At 38.7% G+C, this 18,359-nt stretch overlaps 1 protein-coding gene across 3 annotated transcripts in view; it reads right to left on the bottom strand.

Moving 5' to 3' along the window:
* The window catches only part of LRBA (LPS responsive beige-like anchor protein), a 358,816-nt gene that overhangs the window by 293,217 nt on the left and 47,240 nt on the right, over window positions 1–18,359 (bottom strand). For 2 of the 3 annotated variants that reach the window (XM_072121491.1, XM_072121508.1), the window contains exons 20-24: window positions 14,251–14,374; window positions 12,314–12,506; window positions 1,539–2,570; window positions 764–927; window positions 426–579 (exon numbers count right to left, since the gene is read on the bottom strand). In XM_072121491.1, the coding sequence (XP_071977592.1) occupies window positions 426–579; window positions 764–927; window positions 1,539–2,570; window positions 12,314–12,506; window positions 14,251–14,374 (1,667 nt within the window). Of the gene's footprint in view, window positions 1–425; window positions 580–763; window positions 931–1,538; window positions 2,571–12,313; window positions 12,507–14,250; window positions 14,375–18,359 lie in introns of all 3 variants that reach the window. The other variant, XM_072121481.1, reaches the window with a different exon arrangement.

The following is an 18,359-nucleotide window of genomic DNA, read 5'->3' as shown; positions in this document are numbered from 1 at the left end:
GAAGCAAGAAAATGGAAGGGAAGGTTCATCTGCATGACAAGTCTGTATGGACATGGAAGAGATGGACCTGGAAAATCTATGCATGACTACCCTGACATACTCCTGTATGTAAGTATTCTATAAGCTTTGGACAAAAACTTAATTCTTTCAGTTTTTATCAGGAAATATGTCACATTTCTTAAAACACAGGAAAAACATAGAAAACATAAAAAACTGCTGAAAATCTGAAGTCACATAATCTGGAGATTAGGATAAAGGAACCACATTTTTAGGACAAATTGACTAAAATATGAGAAATAATATAACTGGTATAAATACTATGGAATTTAGAAATGTAACTTGCCAACATAACCTTTAAAAGGACAACCCTCAGTTCCACTGTACAGCTATCCGTTTAAGAGATGACAGAAAAGGTGAATGCTCACCGTTGCAGATGTTGCTGCAGAAAGTAATGGCAGTATACCACCACAAGCCATTATCATGTTGTCAGTGATCTGAGAGATGAGGTGGATTGTGTTGTGCACAAAAATGACATTGTCGCTGCTGTTGACAAAATCCATGATAGTCTTTGTTGAGTGGCTACAAAAACAAAAATGCATAAATAAAACACTTCAATGCATAGTAAAGGAGCTTAGTAAATGGATAGCGTCAAAAAGAACTTGGCATAATAGTATTGTATACTACAGAGATGCATAGGCTTCCTTCAAACATAGAACCAAAAAGCCACCCTAAATTATACCTACTACTATCATAAACCACTTACCTTCGCCACATTTGGATGTCCGTTTCGATTGAAAACAAAAGGTCTGTAAGGAGTCGCTGATGCATCATTGACCACTTAAACTCTGGAATACGAAACATAGTGGATCTGGAGTCTCTTCTCTGCCCATCTGAAGGGGTTATTTGTTCACCCTTATGAACATCAGGCTGCTTGATCGAAAATAAATAAATAAATGAGTAGAAAGCATAAAGCACACAAGGAACAGAGGTGGAAACAGTACCCATCAGTAGTGTAGTGGCTGTTCAGGATTACTGCAGTTTCATCTCTGTTCTTTCATTTAAATCAATGGGAGTAGAGCCTTGACGGCCAATATATTCGTTGCCATTTGATCCTCTACTTATGAAGGGGCCTATCTCTTATAAACTTTGATCCAGAATTACAAAACCTGCTCCCACCTTGGGCCACATGACTAGTAAATGCCACTATATATTTCCCAAACAAGATTCATCTTAAATCATGGTGTTTACATCAAATGAGTAGAATACAAGTTTCATTTAATGCAACCCGCATTCTCCACCAATTTATTATAGAGGAGATCCAGGCCTTGTGTTTACTTGCCCCAGCCTAAAGATTTCCAATACAGACTATACTGCAGAAAACATCTCCATACTACAATTATATGAGCTTGAGCCTGCAGTAACAGTAGGGAAGCAGTTCCACCACTGCAATACTCCCTTACATATAAAGTAAGCCAGTCTTTTTCAATGGTAATAATTTCATAGACATGTTTTAAAATTCCTCCAGTAAATAACTATACCTCAGGAACGGCTCTGGGTGACTGGTCTGGTTCGCCATTCGAGCTGACCTTTAATTCCAGGTTTTCAGTATCAGAGGCAATGCTTGATACATCAAGTTTAGCTATTTTCCTTTCACCATTCTGGACATCTGAAGTGCTTGCATTTGGTTCTCCTGTGTCATTTGTGGTGCTTGATACAGTAGTATCAACTTTTTGACCTACATCTTCTGAACAAGCCTCAACACTTGTAGCTGTCTCGGTTACTGTGTCACTAGAAGATTCTGCTTCCTCAACAGGAGGTTCTACACCTTGAGGACCATCTACTGATGAACTTTCAGTATGTTCAGTTGTTGCCTCTACAGCTTCAATAGCATCCTGTGGCGAAGTCTCCTCCTTGCTATTACATTCTCCACCTGGTTCCTCTGGAACTTCCAATCTCACACTTTTGTTGCAAATTTTTGTTTCGGTTGCAGAATCCAGACCACCAACGGCAATGTCCCCTTTAGTTTCCTCTTCTACAATGTTTGACTTCTCAACTATGTTGTTTGATGACTCAACATGTTCAGTGTCATCACCCAACATGACACCAGTGTCATTGCCACTAACATCTTGTGTAGAGGAAGATTCGCCAACTTGCCCGTCATGGGTGACAGTGGTTATGGTCTCTTCTCGTGGAGATTCATCTGGCTCTTTGTGATGATTTTCTGGTGCTTCTACATTATCATTATTTTTGTTTTCAGAAGACTCATTATTAACCACAGAGATTTCAGATTCCTTTTCTTCATGGTTGTCTTCAGTAACAGAACAACTCTCCTGAGTGCCCTGGTCCTGGTCTTCCTTCACACTTCTTTCAGTCTCCAAATGCCCAGTATGATTCAATGCAGTTTCAGCAAGTTCCAAAGTTGGAGTCTGAGTTGTCGTCTCAGGCGCTTGGCTGTATCCAGAGACCGTTCTTATAGGACTTGATGGTCCTGGTCCTATTTCACTAACCACATGGTCCTCGTAGTCCCTGAATGCTTGAGCCAGGCTCTCTTTGTGCATTTCATAAGTGACCTGAAATAAAAAAAAAAAAAAATGAAAGGCAAGTTTTTACTTGTTTCATTATACATATTTTTTCCTAAAATCTAAATTATAAGGTGAAAAATTGAGTAATATTCAAGTGGTAAAAAGTACAGGTTTGAACCCCTAAAATGTCCCAGTTTTCAAATTCCACAAACGTTACCCTCCTTAGTCATAACAGGATTCTTGGTTTCCAAAAACTAAAAACCACTCCACAACACTCCAAAACATACTGTTAGGTTGTTTAGATTGTGAGCCACACATTGGGGACAGGGACCAGTTTGCCATGCTTTGTGCAGCGCTGTGCAATCTTTAGGCAGTATATAAACATTTATTATTATTATTATTATTATTATTATAATATTGTACAATATCGATAAGGATGACTAAGATCATATTTTAGCTACTATAAAACAAGCTTTTTCATTCAACCACAATCTTTTTTTGGAATGTCTTATTTTGGATTGGCGTTCTACTGCAGACAGGATAGAGAGGTGAGGCACCTGCTGATGCCAGTTGTCTTACAACCAGGACAGTGAGGGGAGAAGACAATATAATCTGTTATGATACATACTGTATATAGGATTTTTTTTATTTCTCAGTTTAATAGCAATTTCAACAAAAGAACAAAAGGTTAAGAAATTAATATAGAAATAAATAGAATACTTTTTTTTGCTGGAATACAAGCAAAACATTCATTTAACTTTAACCCCAGTAAAATACTATTGAAGTATAGTATAACCTCATGCATGACTAATCAATGAATCAATCAACACTTAACCGCATATATTTGATTTGTGGGGTCAATGATATAGACCCCAGTGTACCTGCAATTTTAAAATGCATTGAGTTTCAACAATGAACCAAAATGCTTAAGTGTACCCCTATTTTTCCAAGGTGAGATACAATTGTTTTTCGCCATTACTAAGAGGCAAAGTCAGTATTCAGAGATTCAATTTAATGGTTGTTATTCTTCAGTTACTCGCATATGTAATGGAAAAGCTGATAGACTGCAATTAATTACTAGATTTTGTTCGAAATTAGCCAGCTAAAAGACCAGTCATTAATCTTCACTGTGATTGGAAAGTTAATCTATAAATGGACATGGTCTGAAAATAAATAGTCCTTGCTAGTAATGTCACCGCTTCCCGATAACCACAAATAGCAGATAAACCAGCAACCAAAATAACAAGGATTGCGATCTTCAGAAATGAGATTTAAAAAAAATATATATTTATCTGGGATGTGTGAACTGGGATGAATAAATTATTTAAGAATTATTTAAAATAACAAACAAATATTATGACTAGTTAACAAATAAGGTATTGTTGTAATATATATTTATCACTATAGAGGCGGTCCCCTACGTCAGAATACCTGACTTACAGACGGCCCCTAGTTACAAACGGGCCTCTGGACATTGGTAATTTACTGTACTTTAGCCCTAGGCTATAATAATTAGCTGTAAGAGTTATAAAAGGTGTCTGTAATGAAGCTTTATTGTTAGTTCTTATGGTTTTTATGACAACCCAACATTTTTAAAATCCAATTGTCACAGAGACCAAAAAAAAAAAAATCTGGCTGGGATTACAATTATAAAATATACAGTTCCGACTTACATACAAATTCAACTTAATAACAAACCTACAGAACCTATCCTTTACGTAACTCGGAGACTGCCTGTACTTCTATATGTTCTCTTCTCAATGTAATGTTTGTGATTATTTAATGTACAGCTCCATGGAATGCAGGGGCGTAACTACAGCGGTAGCAGCCATAGCAGCTGCTATGGGGCCTGCAGTGTCATGGGCCCCGTCATCCGACCTGAAGCAATAAAGAATGGAGGATGTGAACAATTATATCTATATTGTACTGCACATGTCCAGCATAATATGTATATAACATATACTGTGAGATATATAATTATGATGTGATGTATATATACAATTCTCTGCTGTGTATATGGTCTGTGTACACTGTATGTGAGCATGATGCATATGGCACTGTAAGTATGTGTATGAGTATACTAGTATGTATATTTTTTAAGTGGGAAGGGGGGCCCCGTCTCTCCGTCTCCTGATGGAATTAGTGTTAATCAATAATGAATAAGTATAATAATCACTGGATGTACAATTCATGTGGCGAGTCTTAGACCAGCTTAACTTATTACTTATCTGCATCCCTTCTCCAAATAAAAGAGTCTCTGCCTTAACAGAGAATCGGTCACCAGGGAATCTGTTCCAGCTATGGTGGTGCGGAGCTGCAGTATACAGTCAAGCTACCCCGTCCTTCGCACTGATGCTAAGACAGCTGGAGAGAATTCCTAAGGTTGATTTCCCTTCACACAGCCAGCATCACTCTCACCCCACTCCTCCCTGAGGGAGTGGCAAACGATATTGCAGAGCAGAGTACCACCCTCAGGAACTCTCTTCTGCTGGGCTAGCAGTGTCAGTGTCCGTGAGGAGGATGGGGTAGTTTCACTGTATACTGCAACTTCCTGTGCCCATGACTAGAACAAAGGGCATCAATAAAATACCTTTTTTTTAATTAGAAGAATGGTGGCTCTAATCCGATTGATAGACCCATGGGTTCTATGTGAGATATGGGGGGGGGGGGGAGGCGTTTCCTGGTGACTGGTTCTCTTTAAAGCAAACCTATTAGTTACAATTTCACACACACACAAAAAAAACACACAACTCATACATCATGTATAGCCAATATACATGGTGTTCTCTCTCTTTCCACATTCCCAGTCCCATAAATTTCTCTGAAATGGCCCTCTAGCTCCATCTACTAGAATGAAAGCAATGCCACAGACTACCAGATGACTAGGTTATAAAAAGAAAATGGGCATCAAGTATTGAATTCCACATTAATTTTATAACTAGCCAGAATCTGACGGAATCCAAGTTAATATTTATGGGTAATTTTTTTAAAAAATTGGGCAACAATAAAACCCCAAAATAAAAACCAACTGACACCATAAAAATTAAGTAGAATTAAGTATTGTGTGTGTTTCTTTCTTTTTTAAATTTAAAAAATGTTTTTAGTATGTTCTGGAAATTTGGCTATTTGTAACGTGCAACTCCTAAATATGTTACAATTAAATATACTATGAAAACTGACCAGAGGGGGGGGGGGGGGGGGGTATTGAGCCAAACCCAACTAATTTCCATAATGACTACTGATCAAATAGTCATAGCTTGATTCGCTAGCTTCTCCTGGGATGGATGGAAATTAATGTTGACTAGAATTATCCTTCCCTGCTGATATCAACAACAAGGTCAAGAACTTAGAGATAGGAAAGACTAAACAAAGCCCCCCTCCAGGAGATGCAATGTCAGACGAGCGAGTGTGGCACTGTATACTAACTGAGGGGATTAGGTGGGGATCTCATCTGCTAGCAATTGTGTCAATAATCTGTACTGCACTGAGTAACATTAGAAGATTGCATGGTTATGTACAGCTATAAAACATAACAATTACAGAACTTCTCTATGCTGGGTTTCTGCATGGTCAGGTAAAGCCCGTGCCGAAGCACTTGGGGGGAGGCAGCTGCAGTTACTATTTGCTTCGCTCGTTTGATAGTTATAAACAAATATGCAACAGTTTATAGAACATGGAACATGTAATGGAAATAATATATTCCCAGGAAATTAAAGGAACTACAAAGGCATCATCTCCTCCTTCATCTTTCCTTATTCCAATATGAATAAATAAGCATGCACCACATTTCTGTATCGCGCTCGTCCAGCAAGAAAACATTACACACTGGGATCTTTTTTGATATGAACGTGAATTACGTTTTTTTTTTGTAGCCAGACATGTTTTTACTTCGTGCCACAAGGGCATCTTGCAGGAAAGGGCTGGAAATAATTGAGCGAGTCAAAGCCTTACAGATGCTTGGATAATGATAGCTCACTTAACTTCCCAACCTTACCCCACTGCTGGAACGGGCTCAGCAATTCTAGGCCTGTACACTAAACACAACTGTTCTTACATTCCACACATTGTACTGAAATCTGCTAACTTGCATGCCGTATGGAAATGTCAAACAAAAAGCCTTCAATAATGAGATAAAACTGAAACAATCCATAAGGATAGAAGGCTTGAGGGGAGGGCCAGAAAACAGTTCCAGAGGATTCAAGTACAATTTTTTTTTATTAATTCAGGTTAAAAAAAAACCTTTAAAGCACTACTATATATCAACGCACACACTAACTATGTTACATTTTATATCTATCTTCTAATATACACACACATATTTATATTTCATAAAGATGCCATTAAAAAGTGTATGCTTAAATATCCAGCCACAGGGCATGAATCCAATGCCCTAAGCACGGACCTTGGCATTTGAATGTCAAAGGGCACACATGTTAAAGACTAAGCTAATCAAATAACAACATAAAAACAAATAGTTTTCTATTGTTCATTTAGATTAACATTTATACATAAAAGAGGAAGTAATTTCACGGCATCAAAACAAGAAGCAATATTCCAGACATTGTATAATAATATAAGTATAATTAATAAAAAGTCTATAATAGGATAGTGAATGAATAAATAAATGTTTTTTGCATTTTTCAAACAACAGAATAAAAAAAAAATGTAATATATATATATGAGATTTGTTTTAAGTGCGTACTACCACAAGTATAAGGCTACAGTACTGTCCATATGAAGCAATTGTATATAAATTAGCAAATAAAAACAAAAAGGGAAAATCTAAATCCATTTGAGGAAAAAATAAAAATAAAACTGGCCAATTGTGCTGGAGAAGCAGTGTACTGGCTGTGTGCTACAGCTGTGGGAAGAGAGGGCTACATTGATAAACAGCTACCCTGCTACAAAGGTGGCAGGATATCTATCAAACCGGACAATAAAATTGCAATTGAGTTTCTTTGGCTTTTTATAGCAGAAGCACGTATTTTGATATGTAGCACTGCAAAGCCCTTCCAACTTTGGAACATTTGTTCTTTTATCAGTAAAGGCGATGTAGTTGCCCAAATATATAAATGCAAGATAATGAATGGAGCTAATTGCAGTGTCGGTATGCCGGAGCAATGTTCAGCTGTACTAGTCAGATGATTTAAGTACTTTGTGTAACTGTATATTGTATAGTTATACTACAGAGTGTAAACAAATATAAACAATATTCTAAACCATGAAAGTAAATGCATGGTCACAACAAAACTAAATAGTAAACCCAGAGATGTGCACAGCCAGTGATTTCTAGCACATCTGCACCACCTAGTGGAATTAACTGCACACTGCAATTGCTGGCCATTTTTTGTTAAAAAGAAAAAAAAAGAAGGTTCTATGCATAATTAATAAAATTACACATACAAGACATAACCAGGGAAGAAGAAACTACCAAAATTGGAGTTGTGTTAAGAATCCTACATTTCTTGGTAGACAGGGGCGGACTGGGAATTTTAAGTGGCCCTAGAAAAAAAACTGTAAAAATGGCTCCATTCTGTGAGCAGGGTCAAAACAAGTAGGTGTGGTCATGTGATGTGGGTGGAGTTACTAAACTCCACACAAACTGTTGATAGATGGTCTAAAACAACATGTACAGCCCAGTGAAAGAGACTCGTTTATACAACTCCCTTATACAGGAATAACGCTTCTTTTTTTTTTTTTTTAAACTTAACTTAATACTGACATATATACAAAAAACGACTACAATACCTTCTCCAATGAAGAATGTAACTATTATAATACTGCCCCCAAGTACAATATATTATAATACTGCCCCCTATGTACAAGAATATGCCTACTATAATACTGCCCCCTATGTACAAGAATATAACTACTATAATACTGCCCCCTATGTACAAGAATATAACTACTATAATACTGCCCCCTATGTACAAGAATATAACTACTATAATGAAGGGAAAAAAAGAGAGAAAAAAGTAGTGGTATCGGCTCACCCTAATGTAGCAGCAGCTTGTGCTCGGCGTGAGATCAGGCCAGGTGCACGGAATGTTCCCACTCACTGGTCCGGCAGTCCACAGTGATATGCTTCATGATGAAAGGAAAACGAAGGAAAAAAGGTCGGGAATCCGGCAGCCATACAAGAATGTCCAGGGGTAAACGACTTCTTAAAAAAGTATTCCAAAAAGGTTTATTTCAAAAAAGTTAAAAACATCACTAGCCCACATGCTAGGATATGGACACAGAGGCAGGCAGACAAAAGAAACACAGCACAGTGTGGTGGAGGCAACGCGTTTCGGACTATGTAAGAGTCTTAGTCCTTAATCATACCTGTGGTATGTATTATATTAGTATGATTACCTGTGGTATGATTAAGGACTAAGACTCTTACATAGTCCGAAACGCGTTACCTCCACCACACTGTGCTGTGTTTCTTTTGTCTGCCTGCCTCTGTGTCCATATCCTAGCATGTGGGCTAGTGATGTTTTTAACTTTTTTGAAATAAACCTTTTTGGAATACTTTTTTAAGAAGTCGTTTACCCCTGGACATTCTTGTATGGCTGCCGGATTCCCGACCTTTTTTCCTTCGTTTTCCTTTCATCATAACTACTATAATACTGCCCCCTATGTACAAGAATATAACTACTATATTACTGCTTCCTATGTACAAGAATATAATTACTATAATACTGCCCCCTATGTACAAGAATATGCCTACTATAATACTGTCCCCTATGTACAGGAATATAACTACTATAATACTGCCCCCTATGTACAAGAATATAACTACTATAATACTGCCCCCATGTACAAGAATATAACTAATATAATACTGCCCCCTATGTACAGGAATATAACTACTATAATACTGCCCCCTATGTACAGGAATATAAATACAATAATACTGCCCCCTATATACAAGAATATAACTACTATAATACTGCCTCCTATGTACAAGAATATAACTACTATAATACTGCCCCCTATGTACAAGAAGATAACTACTATAATAATGCCCCCATGTACAAGAATATAACTAATATAATACTGCCCCCATGTACAAGAAAATAACTAATATAATACTGCCCCCTATGTACAGGAATATAACTACTATAATACTGCCCCCTATGTACAGGAATATAAATACTATAATACTGCCTCCTATGTACAAGAATATGCTTACTATAATACTGCCCCCTATGTACAAGAATATAACTACTATAATACTGCCCCCTATGTACAAGAATACAACTACTGTAATACTGTCCCCTGTGTACAGGGATATAACTACTATAATACTGCCCCCTATGTACAAGAATACAACTACTATAATACTGCCCCCTATGTACAGGAATACAACTACTATAATACTGCCCCCTATGTACAGGAATATAACTACTATAATACTGCCCCCTATGTACAAGAATATAACTACTATAATACTGCCCCCTGTGTACAAGAATATAACTACTATAATACTGCCCCTATGTACAAGGATATAACTACTATAATACTGCCCCTATGTACAAGAATATAACTACTATAATACTGCCCCCTATGTACAGGAATATAAATACTATAATACTGCCCCCTATGTAAAAGAATATAACTACTATAATACAGCCCCCTATGTACAGGAATATAACTACTATAATACTGCCCCCATGTACAAGAATATTACTACTATAATACTGCCCCCTATGTACAAGAATATAACTACTATAATACTGCCCCCTGTGTACAAGAATATAACTACTATAATACTGCCCCTATGTACAAGGATATAACTACTATAATACTGCCCCCTATGTACAAGAATAGAACTACTATAATACTTCCCCCTATGTACAGGAATATAACTACTATAATACTGCCCCCTATGTACAGGAATATACATACTATAATACTGCCCCCTATGTAAAAGAATATAACTACTATAATACAGCCCCCTATGTACAGGAATATAACTACTATAATACTGCCCCCATGTACAAGAATATTACTACTATAATAATGCCACTATGTAAAAGAGTATATCTACTATAATACTGCCCCCTATGTACAGGAATATAACTACTATAATAATGCCACTATGTAAAAGAATATAACTACTATAATACTGTCCCCTATGTACAAGAATACAACTAGTATAATACTGTGGGGGAGCGTTGGAAAGGTGAGTACATGGTTTATAATTTTTAGACCAGCCTCACCAGTCCCAGAACGACCGGATTTCCCCCAGTGAGTTATATGGCCGGTCCACCCCTGCTGGTAGATATAATTGAAGGATAATATAACATGTACATGAAAACCTATTGGATGTTTGTGTTAAAAACCACACAACCTCTGGGATTGAACTTAAGACAAGATCTAATTCTATGTTATTGAGGGTCTATGCAATAAGGTCTAGGGATTTTTCTTTGCGTTTTACATGCAAGACATGATATTTTCCATTCCATACCACTAAGAGATCAGTATGTGTATTTTTTTTGGTTGAAAATATTGTATTGTAAAGGTTTTTTCAAACGCCTCGTACACAAGACATGATTTATACCTCATCACCATGTGATTGTTGTGTATGCCTTTTTTTGGGGTAAGAGTATCGTATTGTACTATCGGATCTCATATAGTCATAAATGAATATGGGTCCCTAATCGGTCTTTTCCATAGAGACCTATAAATAAATAGATTTAAACACATTGCCCCTAGAGACCTATACCTATATAGTCTCATATTTAAGGTCGGAAAAGCTTGCCCCCGTTCGTTATCCTCAAATAATGTTCAAATTTTAATAATTTCATGAAGAGTAGAAACATTGTCATAGGGTTCGGAATAATATTCTTTATTTGGCCACATTAGATACTGGAATATACTCACACTACTATTCCCTATCTCACATATCCTTTTTAGGTTGTTTTTACAAATATAACTATGTTTTTAGCTTACCGCGTTTGTTCTCCTGTTGTGAGGTGGGTCTGTCCCGATCATGTGCCTGGTCATGTGGCCGCTTGGTCTGGTCACGTGATTCGGACACGTGATCGTGACGTCACACGCTACAGAGGAAGCGCGGAGTTTAAAAGGGAGGTAAGATTTCACTGTGTTTGTATCCATGATTAAGCTCATTTGAGCGAAACGCGTCGGATTTTCCTGTGTTACCAATGTGTTGTGCACTTTGCCACCCCATATGCTTTTAAAGAGGTGAATAAAGAAAAAAAATTTTTTCAACGCTACGTTCTTCTGAAGCGCTGGTCCTTTCTATATATATGAACATGTACATGATAATATTAAACTCTGCAATGTACTTTTATTAAAGAAATATGTTCCTGCCATAAGAACGGCCCGGCAGCATGCTTCTCTATGGAAAGGGGAAGTGTGAAAAGAGTTAACCCTTTAACTTTTCAAGCCACCTGTATGCTACGCCTGGGTCTAGGTATACCATACATTCTTGTGTAAGGAGCCAAAGTTGGATTTTAGCCATTAAAATAAAGGAATCTAGTTTTGTGTCCTAAAATTAATATTTTTATAATTTTCTTCCTCCATGTCGGAAATGCAACTTTACACACTTTATAGCGGTGAGCATCCATAGGCTGAGCAATAGAAGGCTGAAGTATTGCTGTATAATTAAGCAGATTCGACTATATTTTAATGTCAAATGTACATATACAATGCACTCTCCGAAAAAATGTTTTAAAGCTCCACCTGCAAATGGTAGCAGTCACATGCCTTTTCAGTACAAGTCACCGCTATCAGAGCAATAATAAATATACATTTCATATAAGTGTCTATATATTTACCTTTGAATGTGTGATAGAGATTGTATCCACCCAGACGCGCCAACCACCCCACTCATATTTAATTGCATGGTAAAGAAGGATGCGAAAGATGGCGTACACCATTTCTGTAATCTTCTGCTCGTCTGTGTTTTTGGGGTTAAAATAGCAGAGAGACAACATCCACTCTTGCCAAACAGAACACTGAAGCAAGCTCCTGACGAGAGAACAGACAGGTCCAAAATCAGTGGTTAATAATACATTGTAATAATTACATAAAACTTCAAAACTAATAAATATGGTATATAAAATTATGTAAAAGAAAGGGGAGGATTTACCAAAAGTGTCACATTCTAAATCAGATTTATCATCCAGAATCACACTGTCTACTTGTACTGTGCATTGCCTCTTACTTGGATCAGGTTATGCCAGAAAGCAAAATTCTGGCGCATTAGTATTATTTTTGTCACACTGACATTTTTGCCAAAATCCACACCTGCCCTTTAGTCATACTACGCATAAATGTGCATTAAAACTAATAGTAATAATGTAATAATAATCTTTATTTATATCGCCCCATCATACTTTTTAGTACTTTACAAATTATATGGGACATATACTAATAAAATAATACATATAGAACAATAGGAGTGAGGGCCCTGATCACAAGAGCTTACCAGTCATCAGGCGCCATCTTACATACAGAGTCCAAGACCAGAGCCGGATAACAGACGGGGGGGGGAGGGTTCGGGGGGGAGACAGGATGAGTTATTAAGAGCAGGTTTGAAACTTTGGAGGTTGGGTATTACCGTATATACTCGTGTATAAGCAGAGTTTTTCAGCACAAAAAATGTGCTGAAAAACGTCCCCTCGGCTTATACACGAGCCTATAACTCGAGTCTATAAAAAAAAATTACCCACTTAAAAAAAAATAAACTTAAATACTCACCCTCCGATGTCAGCGCGGCTCCCCGATGTCGGCGCAACTTACCGATGTCCCCAATGTCAGCGCGTCCCGTCTTCTTTCTTCTCCGCGGCTCCTCTTCTATCTTCTATCTTCCGTCATGGACGTGGCCATGTCTTCTTAGTGGCCGCGCATACTATGACGTCAGCAGCGGCCGCGTCATAGTATGCGCCTGCTAGAAGAAGAGATGGCCGCGTCCATGCCGGAAGAGAGAGGAGCCGCGGAGAAGAAAGAAGACGGGACGCACTGACATCGGGGACATCGGTAAGTCGCGCCGACATCGGAGGGTGAGTATATAAGTTTATTTTTTTAAGGGCCGTGGGGGCAGGCTGGCTGTATACTACTAGGGGCTTCTGTATACTACATGGGGGCTGGCAGGCTGTATACTACATGGGGGGGGCTGGCAGGCTGTATACTACATGGGGGGGGCTGGCAGGCTGTATACTACATGGGGGGGGCTGGCAGGCTGTATACTACATGGGGGGGGCTGGCAGGCTGTATACTACATGGGGGGGCTGGCAGGCTGTATACTACATGGGGGGGGCTGGCAGGCTGTATACTACATGGGGGGGGCTGGCAGGCTGTATACTACTGGAGGCTGGCAGGCTGTATACTACTGGGGGCTGGCAGGCTGTATACTACTGGGGGGGTTTGACCAATGCATTTCCCACCCTCGGCTTATACTCGAGTTTTTCCCAGTATTTGGTGGAAAAATTAGGGGTCTCGGCTTATACTCGGGTCGGCTTATACTAGAGTATATACGGTATTCTGATAGTAGTAAGGGGAAGGCTATTCTATAGAATTTGTGCAGCTCAGGAGAAGCCCTGAATACATGCGTCAGAGGTTTGAATTAACAGTCTAAACCCTTCATAAATGTGGCGCAGAAAGTTTTTGGGTTCCAATTACGTCAGAATTTGGTTGTAAACAGATTGATAAATCCTCCCACTGTATAATAATATATAAACCAAGTTATCCAATGTACAGATGTGCTACATACCTCCGGTTTTCTCTGCTGTTATTAAAAAGTTTTATCATGTCTGAGAGGAACATCCTTCTTACTTCCATGACCTCTTGAGATGGAGGAGAATTTCGGAGGAGTGTGGCAATAACTTTAAGAATCACTGGGGAAAAAACATTTAACAAAATATTGAAAAAGCACTTGTAGTATTAATATGAATACGTAATATAAAAATAGGTGTTCAGCGTTGAATACCACATATTGAGATCTGGTCCTTTCTACCAGAGCCACAGCAGACCTTGCACAAGGTCTTCACATTTAGCTGTGTTATACACAGAATAGGATACATTTTGCTTTTTCTAAAACACATTCAAAATAAGTCTATTCAATAAACACAGGTATTATCATAGTAGTGCCACCATGCATGGAAAGTAAATACATCAAAACAATATAAAACAAAAAAATAACGAAAAGTGCTATACCCTAAAGCAGTGGTGGCTAACCTATGGCACTGGTGCCATAGGTGGCACATAGAGCCCTTTCTGTGGGCACTCAGGCCATCACCAGTAATGACTCCAGGTATCTCCCTGCAGTCCCAGACAGCCCAGGTCTTGCTGTGCACGGAGCTATTTTAAAGTGACTGCGCTATCTGGGACTACTGGAGGAGTGGGAAGTTGTGGACAGATCTTGATCATCCAAATTTCTTCTATTTTCTGCTTTATTGGTGCCTCAGGGGCTGGTATCAATGAAAGCTGTGACAGAGAAGGGACTATAAATCTCAAATTAAATTTTTGTGTGGGCACTTTGCGATAAATAAGTGGGTCTTGGTTGTAGTTTGGGCACTCGGTGTCTAAAAGGTTCGCCATCACTGCCCTAAAGTTTATACTTTTTGTAACCGAGACCCACTTTTGACCCATTACCAAAAGTCTTTCCACGATACCTTACCTCTATATAGTTGCTGCAATGCTTGCATCTGTTCTACGTGTATGACCACACTTAACTTCTGCTCAAAATAACTAAAGGAAAGAACTGAAACTCAAGTTCCTAGTGTTCTGCATGTATACAATGCTAAAACGTTTGTTACCCATCTGCACTGAAAATGCAGATGCGATCCGGTCTTGCCATGTCACCGGGCACTACCATATCGTTTCTAAATGCTCACCCTCACAGATAAACAAAATTCATATAAAAAACAAGCCGACTACCAAATAAATTAATGGAAAAAAGGTTACGGATTTCAGGAGTTTTTTTAATAGATATCACAAACATCTACAGATAACTACAGTAATCGGGGATACATGACAATTTCAAAGTGCAGTACACTCAAAAAACTTGAACAGTCACTAGATTAATGATTGTTAATCATTTTTCTGATCATTTCAGAAGATATTGGGATACCTCCACCATTCTATAACTAGAGCCACAGAATTACTCAGCAACATTTCCATTATACATCTGCTTCAAAGCGCCAATATGTAGTAACTATACAGGCAGTCCCCGGGTTACATACAAGATAGGGTCCGGAGGTTTGTTCTTAAGTTGAATTAGTATGTAAGTCGAAACTGTATATTTTATAATTGTAGATGCAGACAAAAAAATTTTTGGCCCCAGTGACAATTGGAGTTTAAACATTTTTTGCTGTAATGGGACTAAGGATTATCAATAAAGCTTCATTACAGACACCTTACAGCTGATTATTTCATCCTGGGACTACACTAAAGCATTCAGAAAGCTTCATCAGAGGTCAGAGGGGTCTGTCTGTCTGTCTGTCTGTAACTATGGGTTGTCTGTAAGTCAGGTGTCCTTAAGTAGGGGACCACTTGTACAGTCCTACTGTAGGGATAGTTAACACTGGGGCAGCGCCAACATCACCTGGATTTGTCACAATAATGTCTTACCAATTCTAACAGACAAGGTTTTCATCAGGTGGTAGCTACATCTTTGCTCCCCATTCATATTATATGTACATTTGTACTGGAAAGAATAGCTGTCCAAGTTCTAAGGTCACATTCAGCTGGGCACCCCTGAAACTTACATAAACCCTTCAATCCCATGATTTCTTGGCATCTACACTAAAATCAGTATCATGGCCGGAGCTCTGCAATCAAGAATATATGAATAATAGCTGAACATAAAGCAAAAAATATTTAGGAACCATTTTTATTCATCAAAAAATGTCACAATAATAAACAATTGCCCGAAGCCAACAGACAGCGGTAGAAAAAAAATATGACAAAGTGTAATTTATGCTGCGCAGACATCTGAATCGTGGAGCACTAGGTCAATATTTGCATCTTTTTGTAACTATCAAAACTCAACAAGACGAATAGCAGGCACCAGCACGCCGTGAATCACAGAAATTGTCCCGGTTCACAGAGAGCGGAGTTGTCAGTCTAGCAGACAGATGCTTTCTATATGCGGGGAATCTAGATTAAAAGAAAATAAAACCCCACAGAAAATTTCTGCCACATAACACGTTGATTCATTCCAAACACGCCGATACATCCTGTGAACACAGAAATATTGCCAAGGAAAACCCGGGATAAAAAGAGGGCGAGAGAATTCATCATTTCCAGCGCAAACTTTGCAGCTAAATAAATTTGGCCAATGCATAATCTTGGATCCTACCAGCTGGATCCTATATCACATGGAAACAAGGGTAAGTAGTCCACATTATACAGGTGTGATAAAAAAGAAAAATGCGTCCGACAAAGTGGAGTTCCTAACGCCATCCTCATTAAAGAAGTTGAGAAACATGGAAGCATTCTTCGAAAACAGCGCCATATGTGACCATGCTTTGCACCAGTATTGCAGCTTTGTGGTACAGAAATTAATGGAGTTTAGCTGCAATACCTGGAACTACCTAAGGTCAGGAGAGAAGGTGTTTTTGGAAGAATGTTTTACAATCACCAGACAACCCAGACTGCTTATCAGCTGCTTGTCAAGGAATCCCCAAGGAAAAGCCTCAAGCCAAGTCAAATCTGTCCAGACACCATTTCATTGTTCCCTTGTCATGGATGACACAATTGGCTCATTTACCAAGGGTCCTGCGGTCACACTATTGTCGGATGTTCCAAACATTTCCGACCCACGCCGCACTTAGCAAAGGATTTTGTCGCACGCAATCGGATTTTGGCGCATCGGCTTTCATGTGAAGAAGAAGGTGAACTCCAGCGATGGGGGAAGCGACAGATACAGGATATCGGGCGCACGCTGGTAGGAAATCACGGCAGATGTGCATTCTCGTCGGGGGAACACACCTCGGGGATCGCACAGGGACGAGTAAGTAAATGTGCCCCAATATCTGCACAAAAGACTTTGAAATCCAAAAGGTGCACATACACTTGTCTTATACAATGCCTTTGGCTGAGCATGCATGTCTTTTTAATAGAAACAGAAGTGTAAGCTAATGCTTCATGGTAGATCTTTTTTAATAACCAAATTCTCTATGTCTGTGTGTTTAGCTAACTTTTATCTTAAGCATATGGGAACCTAGGTTATCTGTACACGTAGTGTAAGGGCTGTGGAATTTACCCTCGTGTTGATTCCAGAAATCGGGCATCAGACACCAAAAATTCGATTTCTACATCATGAGTCACAGTAGTGGATTATAATTACTGTTTCTGCAGATTTTTTTCTGCAATGTGTGAAAAGGGTTTTTATAAATCCCATACACAACACTGCTACTGTATTTGGCTGCGGAGTGTTGCAAGGCAGATCCACAGGTTATACACTAGTTGTGTGGGCTCCCTCAGCACTCTAAGCACATAGGATTGCACGGGCGCTGGCGATCTCCTCAGTACAATGGGAAAAACAATATCCTAAAAAACGTGCATTGATTGTAACCAAGAGGTGATACACTCATTGTAGGCAAAAACTCATCAATTTATACAAAATCCTTTCGATTAATACATTTCTGAATCACATATGCCAAGTTTCAAAGGACTAAAAAAAAGTATTCCAGGAATAAGCATAATTCATCTACAAATGCCGCCATTTGTCGTATAAAAAAATAATAATAATGATTTTCATACTCGCCTTGCGGTGCTCCCGTTGCTTGTAGCGGCTCCCAAATGTAACAGCGGGCAGAGAGGCATCCAAGTGATCTGTCCGCCATTACAGCAGAGAGAAGAAAGAAATGGAGCCAC

This window comes from Engystomops pustulosus, chromosome 1, assembly GCF_040894005.1.
Source record: "Engystomops pustulosus chromosome 1, aEngPut4.maternal, whole genome shotgun sequence".
Classification (NCBI taxonomy): Eukaryota; Metazoa; Chordata; class Amphibia; order Anura; family Leptodactylidae; genus Engystomops; species Engystomops pustulosus.
Note: the sequence above shows the minus strand (reverse complement) of the source record. Positions and strands in the feature narration are given on the sequence as shown.